Here is a 9089-nt window from a genome sequence, read left to right as displayed (position 1 = left end):
GAAGTACAGAACGCATACCTCAGAATGGTAAAACAGCTCATCTGAATGATACCACCTGAAAAAAAAAACAGTGCAACTATCAGTGTCAGAACTCAGAACAGACTGATAAGTTGAGGCTTACTCCCTCCGTTCGGAATTACTTGTCGCGAAAATAGATGTATCTAGATGTATTTTAGTTCTAGATACATCCATTTTCGAGACAAGTAATTCCGAACGGAGGGAGTACATGAGAAGTACTTACATCTTCCTTGATGGTATTGGCGGCATAGAACAACGTGGATCTTTGTAGCAGTTGACACCAGCATGGGATTTAGCATCAAAGAGAGTTCCTGTTCTCAAACTCTCTCCACGCAACCTTTCTTTGAATTCTTCAGTAGTTTCATTGCGTTGCCCCTGTGGCTTGTTTCTCACTTGAGTCCTGTACTCTGAGTCCTTGCTCTTCAGAAAGAACTTTGTCTTGAAAACAGTTTTTCTACGCAAGATCACATATGCATTGATGCATTGCCACAATGTCCTGAATACAGCACCTTTGACAATATTGTATCCACCTCTATCAAGATCATTTATCTTTTTCCCTGTTACTTTTCCAAGCGTTGACAAGACACTTCTAGATACCTGCTCGTGATTGGTGACAGTGCCATCTAAGCTTGAAGGAACAGAAATCGGCATTTGCAGCTTAGGATCAAGGGAATGCATGGTATATTGAAATACCCAAAGATTTTTTCCAGCCTCTGTTGCGAACAACACAAGGTTGTCGCACGCAACATGACAATTCTTATGTAATGACTCTTTTTTGTCATGACCAGCAACTGCAACAACTGCAGTGCGAGTCGTGCGAAGTGATACCTTCATTTTGGAGACAGCACCTGCGTAGGTGCCTCCATAATCAGCCATTATCAAGCCAGTATCAACAATGTATGGAGTTGCATTTTTATCTGAAAGTGGCGCCTGTTGATTGTGGCTGCTGCTTCCCTCTTTGCGAGCATCATTGAACTGGATAGATGGGCGATATGAATATTTGCCATCTTCAGCACGACTTCTCCTTAGAATACCCTCTACCCACACACTCTGTCCGTCAATCACAAGTCCTACATCTTGCTCAAAGTACCGAAACCAGAACACGAAGGTTTGGTCCTTTCTTGATACGCAGAATTTCTTCCGTTCAGGACCAACTTCATATATTAGATCTGAACCAGAAAAATGCCAAGCTCGATAATGGCTGATCGCTCTCAGATAGCTGCTTTGGGCCCTGTTGTCGTATGTCAAATCAAAAATGACGCTGTTCTGAAATATTAATATCAAAAGAAATAGGTTAGGAGAAATTTGTACTCATGAAAGGTAGGAAAAGGGCATATAATATGGACCTCTAATGAGAACAAACAGAACAAGTGTAGTTCATGTTTGCTGTATAGCTAAACATTATGATTGAATTCACGGTAAATACAACTTTATTATCTATGTGCTCTAAAGATTGTTTGCTCCACAGGTTTATTACTATTCCCTCCGTCCCATAATATAAGAACGTCGTTTTTCAAGCTAACAAACGTTCTTATATTATGGGATGGAGGGAGTAGTGTTGAACTGATGATTCATGCTCAGTATGTACATTACCTTTATTTTTGCACCGTCATGGTCAGATATTTGCTTGACACTGGTGGGTCTAACCAAGGTTGACTCATAGAACAACCTCCTTTTCATTGGTGACCACTCCTTGAAGAATTCATTCTCGTTTTTCACTAACAGTCTTCCAAGTTCCTGTTCAATTTCCTTATCTGACAGTTCCTTTGCAGCCCTCTGAAATAGCATTCAACAAGTCATTTCTATGAACACAAAAGGCACACCTGTGCACAACCATATGTCATGCCCCACATGAAATGCTTGCACAGCAATCTTTGAAGCCTTAAATGCATAACATGCCATTACAACATACCTTAACAAACTGGGATCTCCATGGATCAGCTTCTTCTATATGTGCTTGATCTGTCGCCTGAAAACCGTATTTAAATATTTGTGTTGGCCAAGAATTAACATTGTAAAAGATTTTAATGAACCTGGAAGAAAAACTAGTAATAAATACCATTTCCTCATTTTTGCGCATTGCATACTCCATTATACAAGGAACAGTCCAGTTAGGAAAATCTGAGACTTGCGTGGTAAGTGGAAAGAGGACTTCCACAACTGCGAGATTATTCTTGGATGCAGCGATTTGTATTGGTTTCAAACCAGCCTATATGAAAGAAAAAACAGAAGCCACTCAAAGATCAGTTTCATTTGGCTCCGCAAAAAATATGCAATATTTAACGACAAGTGATTGTACAACATGAAAGGGTTGCTTCACCATGCTGCATCAATAATCCGAAATTACTGCCCAAAAGTAGAATACTTTCAATTAAAAAGCAAAAGATGACTTCAGATTTGCATAGAAAAGCAAACAAAGTTAATCTGTCAATATGTGAATATGCAAGTGGAGGCTTTCCCTTGACACGTGCATGTGATTGTGGAATCTGTGCGACTGTGAGTTGCTAGTACTAAAACGATAAGCCTCACGTCTGATCTTAGGACATCTAACCAAACGATCTGCTATATGAACCTAGTTGCCTGCTACATTTATGCCAATTGCAAAATGCAATGTCGTGTTGGTAACTTCATTGAGCTAGAACCTCCTCATGGTGATGTAGTCATTTCAAATGCTACTCTGCATGGAAAACTAAGGATAAGGAAAAACAGAAAAGATCTAGTTAGACCCTCATCTACTTGCTTTGTCACAGCTTTCCTCACCTTGGCAAGTATGCACAAACATGGGCAAGTCAAGAAGGAATTGTGAATGCATAACTGGGATATGGAAGTGCATGAATAAAATCATGTGAAATATATAACTTACTTCGTTACAGCTATTTGGATCATACCCAGCTTCAAGAAAATAGTTGACTATTTCAGTACTGCCACATTCTGCCGCATCATGTAGTGGGTATTTCATAGTCTCTGGGGCTGCACCTACCTATGTTGCAGAAAGGGAGGTAAGGTCTTAGGAAGCACATACAATATGGTTACAGAAATGAGAAATCTACAGAGGGATTAACTACAAAAATGAAACTATTTTCATCGACACCAAAAGGCTAAAAATGGATGACTCGCTGCTAAGAGTAAACATTTGAAACAAAGATTCATAAGTCCCAAAAGTGTAAGTATCTGAACAAAAATGACTGTAACGGAAGGAGCAGAACAAATCGAGCTGGGCTTTCTGGATTATAAATACTCCTTCTGAAGAAATACTCCCTCTGTTCATAAATATAAAGATGTTCTAACTTGTTTTCTGAATCAGATGTATATAGACACATTTTATGTGTTTGTTCACTCATTTCAGTCCATTTATAGTCCATATTGAAATACCCAAAACATCTTATATTTGTGAACGGAGGGAGTAGCGTGCAAGTGTTACCATCAGAGGCTCCAAGTATGTTTTACCAACGTAATGGTCATGTTAGTTTGAAAAAAATTCCCTGGTGCTCTTGCTTACCATCTATATTAAATGTGTTGCTTCCCAACCTAATATTTATGTATGGTTTGGATATACACCCTAGATTGGTCAAGAGTTACAATCCTTACAATCAATCCATTAATGTACACTTATATTGTATAAAATGGTTTGAAACTTACCTCCCTGAAAAGAATAATGTGACTTGCGGTTAACAATACAGAGAGACCACATTTCAAATGAAAAGAAGTCTCAAGGTTGTTAGCATCTAAGCAAGAACGGCGCTTTGAAAGAAAGGAAAAGGGTGACAGTTTATTGATATTGGTACATATTTTAAGATGTCAATACTTATAGTAACTTACAGTTCCAGACACATTTGTCAATACTTTATTACCTATACAGTGTCTTCTCTAATTATTAAAACTATAAGTTCCATTTTGATCTTTCCCATTTGTCTGTGTTCTGCAGTCTAAGATCATTTCCTAGTATGAATTGACTAACCTTAAACGATGAGACATTTGAGCCATCTCAGAATGACTTACAATGATAGCTTTCTATTAAACACTTATTACAAAATAAATAGTAGGAGTCGAAGCTTAAGACAGCAGGACATGGATTGCAGTAGCCACTTAGTGGTGGTGGGGCAGGGAAAGCTAAGATTTCTAGATAAATAACAAGAGTTTCATAACTTTCCTTGTGATTTACACTAACAAACATATTGCCATTCATATCTATCATTTGTAAGAAAAGGAAATTATGTGTACTATGAGCTGAACAAAAATGTAATTTTTTCCTAAGGTGATGGAAGGTAAAATTTACCACTGAACTTTCGGTGTTTTCATGTATACACAGGTAAATTTTTCCTTGATGGTTGATGAGGGGTTATCAAGTCTTCTCATGTCAGGAATGTTCCATTTTACTAGCTCTGAAACATGGAGGGTTATCAAGTCTGACATTTTGATAAATGTGGAAACACTAGATGTATTATCTATGTAATTCTGGTTGATGAGGTGGATTAGTATAATCCACTGTCCCAGACAGTGGTTAACACTTATCAAACAATCTTACCAGATTGACACTTCTATATTTGAAATTCATGCAACAACGCACATCCCAAGTGTTCCTTGTGGTTCTCCACCATATTGTATTTTTTAGTTTAATGAGGTAGCTAGGCTCTGATTACTTGCTCTTAACTAGAAGGTAACACTATTTTCGTCTTTCTATAACCTTGCAAGCACTTCTTCTCGTGCAAGATGGTGTAGACAGAAAATCAGTGCTTATGGCTACATTGTGTAATTCCAGTTAAGTTTTATCAATCTATCTCTTCTCTATGTATTGTTTAATTAGATCCTTTTCTTGCAATATCTACTGTGTGATATGTACATTACTAAAAGTGAGGACTTATTCACTGAATTATATCTGATAACCCGATGTATGTGCCTATGACTGTTTCTAATCTCCACCTCATAGTTTGAACTAAGGGTTCGGTTCAATATATATGATATACAATTTCCCACACAATTATTTGCTTTTCCAATCACAAGAAAAAACTGGCGGATGATATTACAACAATATGACGTAGCAAGTCCATGGATCAAATAATCTTATTAATCTCCAAGAGTTATGACATGAAAATTTTACCAAATTACATGTTTTCAATAGCATATTATTAAATATATATTATAAAAAGTAACTTTATTCGCAAAATAAAACAGGATAAAGAGGATGCCCACGCGCACTTGCAGGGGCCACTATGCTAGCTTTGACAACAAAAAAGTGTACCTTAACTAAAGCATCGAAGCAAGGAAATGAACCAGATTTAACAGCGCAGGCAAGTGGTGTTCCCATCGTATAAGAGTGAGAATTAAGTTTTACACCATTCTCGAGCAGAATCATCACAAGTTCTAGATCTCCTGTAAAAGGGAACAGATCATAAATATCAGATTGAGAATGTTATAAAAAGGGCATGCACATGGCATAATTTTACCCCTAATTGCGGCCTGGTGAAGGGTTGTGATTCCAAGCAGAGATTTAATACGCGGGTCTGCTCCATTGGTAAGCAACAAATTGGCTGTTCCAACATGACCATTTTTGATAGATATGTAGAGCGGAGTTTCACCTGGAAACATATTGATATGTCAGGCTATATATGGGCATTTCAATATATATGGGTATATGACTGCCCTTCCAGTTGCTATCAATAAGCTAAAAACGTGCCGATCGTATGAACAAAGCTAATAAAAAGATGTGGTAATCGAGTAGATTGACAATGCTGTGGTCTCATATTCTGTGGCTGACTGAGAAAGATGCAACGAATAGATGTATAGCGGAATGAAGAAGGTATCCAGCCACGGGGGAATTGTCAGGCTCAAGCCCCTCTTCAGTCAAGTGCCTCTTCTCATTCAGTTAACGGATGGCCAGGGCGGCTCACATGGCTCGTCGTGTTTGCCGTTGTCGCTGTGCCGTTTCTTTACTGTAATCATTTCTTACAGTGTACTGTATCGTTTCTTACCGTTGTCGCTGCACTACATAAGTGATGTGACCCATCCGGCAAAGGCATTCCTGGTTGATGAGATCATTCTCAAACCTAAACAAATGCCTGCATCTTATAGTGAAATGGGGAATTCGTCCCTTTTCTCCCTAGAACCCTAAGTTTTCCCCTCGGTTATCCCCAAATCCATAGCAGGGCGTGACAGGTGTGGTCACTCTCATATTCTGTGGGAAAGATGCAGCGAATATAATGTATAGCAGAATGAGCGACTACTCTCGTATTCCGTTGCTGGAACGCGTTCTTGCAAGGATCTAAAATTCGAGCGAATGCACGGATATAGAGCAGAGAAGAATATGATACCATGGAGGTCCCTAGGGTTGACGTCAACCCCAAGCGTCTGGACCAAATAGGCGCACACCCCCGTGTGGCCCTCGGCGGCGGCGAAATGGAGCGCCGTACGCCTTTCGGAGTCCCGCGCAGCGGCGGCCGCGCGTTTCGCCTCGTTGTCGAGCCCCGCAATGGCATCTGCACAGCGATCCAGAGGGTGAGGAAGCGGGGAGGCGGCGGGGAAAGAAAAAGGACCGAAATCGGGACGTACTTTCCAGAGATTCGAGGTCGCCGGCGCCCGCCGCCGCGAGGAGAGCTTCCATGTTGCTCCCGACCACACGGGAGACGGCACGGCGGCGACGGGAACGAGGTTTTTTTTTTCGAGGGTTCAGAGGAGAGGGAGGGTTCCGACTCCGAGAGAGAGGTGCGCGAGCGGGTTTAGGAACTCGGGCCGACGGGGTCTCTAGAATACTTGGTCTGGCCCAGTCAGCACGCTGCGCTTTGGCCCAGTCAGCTCACTGGTATCCATTCCTCAAAAAAAAAAAGTATCCACGATTCCCCAAAATCATAAGAAATACTATTTGCAAAGATCACTGCCACCTTCTCATGTTATGAATTTCTATCTAAAAAAAAGAAAACCTTCTTATGTTACGATCGATGACAAATGACGCACTGCATGCGTGTCACTTGTCGTGGTCCGGGAGTCTTATCTTTTTCTAGGTTGATTTATTCAAAACTGATAAAAGATAGGCTAGGGGTTGCAATGCATCACACATATTCGTATTCATCCACAGTGGGGTAATATATAATAGAGTACATGAGAGAGAGGGAGAGAGATACACACGCACGTAAACAGACTAACCATCGATCCTAGATGGATGGAAAGATAAGTGCGGCTAACAGCCTTGCATGCGCCATGCAAGGGCGGTGGATGCATGGAGCGTGCGACTAGCTCGGACTAGTAACACAAGTCCAACAGTAGACCAAATCATAGTCTAACAGCCCCCCGCAGTGTCAACGTGGGCTTGCCGGACGTTGAGACTGGATCGAAATTCAGCAAAGAGCGTGGTTGGCAGCCCTTTGGTGAAAATGTCAGCATACTGTGAAGAAGTGGGAACATGCAGAACCCGAACCTCGCCAAGCGAAACCTTGTCACGCACAAAGTGAATGTCAATCTCGATATGCTTCGTACGACGGTGCTGCACAGGGTTAGCAGACATGTAGACAGCAGACACGTTGTCACAGTAGACAACAGTAGATCTGGACACTGGCTGGTGAAGCTCCTGCAGAAGTTGTCGCAGCCATGTAGTTTCGGCAACAGCATGAGCGACGGCGCGATACTCAGCCTTCGCACTGGACCTGGAAACAGTTAGCTGTCGCTTGGATGACCACGAAACCAAATTATCCCCAAAATAAACGCAGTAACCAGACGTGGAACGACGAGTGTCGGGACAGCCAGCCCAGTCGGCATCGGAGTACGCAACAAGAGAGGTGGAGGTAGAAGGTGTAATGTGCATACCGAAATCTAAAGTGCCCTTAACGTACCGAACTATGCGTTTGACAAGGCTAAGGTGGGAGGTGCGAGGCGCATGCATGAACAAACACGCCTGCTGAATGGAGTAAGATAGATCGGGGCGAGTGATAGTGAGATACTGCAAAGCACCGGTGAGACTGCGGTAGGTGGTAGCGTCAGCAGCGTCAAGAAGGTCACCGGTGTTAACGGAAAGCTTTGCGCCGGAATCGATGGGGGTACGAATAATATGACACTCGGACATGCCGGCACGCTGGATAATGTCGAGCGCGTATTGCAGTTGCGAGAGAAAAAGGGAGGAGGAAGAGCGGGTAACAGAGACTCCGAGAAAGTGCGAGAGAGATCCCAGATCAGTCATGGCAAACTCATGTCGAAGACAAGAAATGACATACTGAAGGAAACTGGAGGATGACGCAGTTAGTATGATATCATCGACATATAAGAGGAGATAGGCAGTGTGACTCGAGGAACGGTAGATAAACAAGGAGGTGTCGCATCTGGAGGCGGTGAATCCTATAGTCACTAGGAAGGCGGCGAAGCGAGTGAACCAGGCGCGCGGGGCCTGCTTAAGACCGTAGAGAGACTTACGAAGGAGACACATGTGCGAAGGCACAGTAGGATCCTCGAACCTGAGAGGCTGCTGACAGTAGACAGTCTCGGCTAAGTGACCGTGGAGGAAGGCGTTCTTGACATCGAGTTGGTGAACGGGCCAAGAGGCTAAGATGGCGAGAGTGAGAACGACACGGATGGTGCTAGGCTTAACGACTGGTGAGAAGGTCTCATCGTAGTCGATCCCCTCGGTCTGAGAGAAACCACGGACAACCCAAAGTGCTTTGTAGCGTGCAAGGGTTCCATCGGAATGATACTTGACACGAAAAACCCACTTCCCGCTGACGACGTGAGAGCCAGCAGGACGGGGAACAAGTGTCCAAGTGTCATTCTGAAGGAGTGCCTGGTACTCATCAGTCATGGCAGCAGCCCAGTTAGGGTCGGCAAGGGCAGCACGATAAGTGCGAGGTAGGGGCGAAATGTTAGGAGCGTCGACAAGAAAGTTAAGTTTGCGAGAGGGGAGGGTAAACCCGGATTTAGCACGCGTACGCATGGGATGTGGGTTAGCGGGGGGTTGAACATCGACTGCATGGGGCGGCAGTGGTCGTGGAGGCGTGCTAGGTTGGGAAGGATTAGCGCTAGCTGGCGCGGGAGTTGACGAGGCGGCCGGTCCTACAGAACTCGCCGAGGCAGGGCTGGGTGCAGTAGACATTGGG

At 43.1% G+C, this 9089-nt stretch overlaps 1 protein-coding gene across 1 annotated transcript in view; it reads right to left on the bottom strand.

Moving 5' to 3' along the window:
• Window positions 1-6712, bottom strand: part of LOC119278357 — an 8645-nt gene extending 1933 nt beyond the window's left edge. The window contains exons 1-10 of the mRNA XM_037559713.1: window positions 6565-6712; window positions 6327-6491; window positions 5463-5594; window positions 5258-5388; window positions 2882-2998; window positions 2078-2227; window positions 1931-1987; window positions 1612-1794; window positions 242-1284; window positions 19-55 (exon numbers count right to left, since the gene is read on the bottom strand). Coding sequence (XP_037415610.1) covers window positions 19-55; window positions 242-1284; window positions 1612-1794; window positions 1931-1987; window positions 2078-2227; window positions 2882-2998; window positions 5258-5388; window positions 5463-5594; window positions 6327-6491; window positions 6565-6616 — 2067 coding nt within the window. The 5' untranslated portion in view covers window positions 6617-6712. The remainder of the gene's footprint in view (window positions 1-18; window positions 56-241; window positions 1285-1611; window positions 1795-1930; window positions 1988-2077; window positions 2228-2881; window positions 2999-5257; window positions 5389-5462; window positions 5595-6326; window positions 6492-6564) is intronic.
• Between the last annotated feature and the right edge of the window lie 2377 nt (window positions 6713-9089).

This window comes from Triticum dicoccoides, chromosome 3B (assembly GCF_002162155.2).
Source record: "Triticum dicoccoides isolate Atlit2015 ecotype Zavitan chromosome 3B, WEW_v2.0, whole genome shotgun sequence".
NCBI lineage: Eukaryota > Viridiplantae > Streptophyta > Magnoliopsida > Poales > Poaceae > Triticum > Triticum dicoccoides.
The sequence above is the reverse complement of the archived record's forward strand: the minus strand, read 5'-3'. Positions and strand labels throughout refer to the sequence as shown.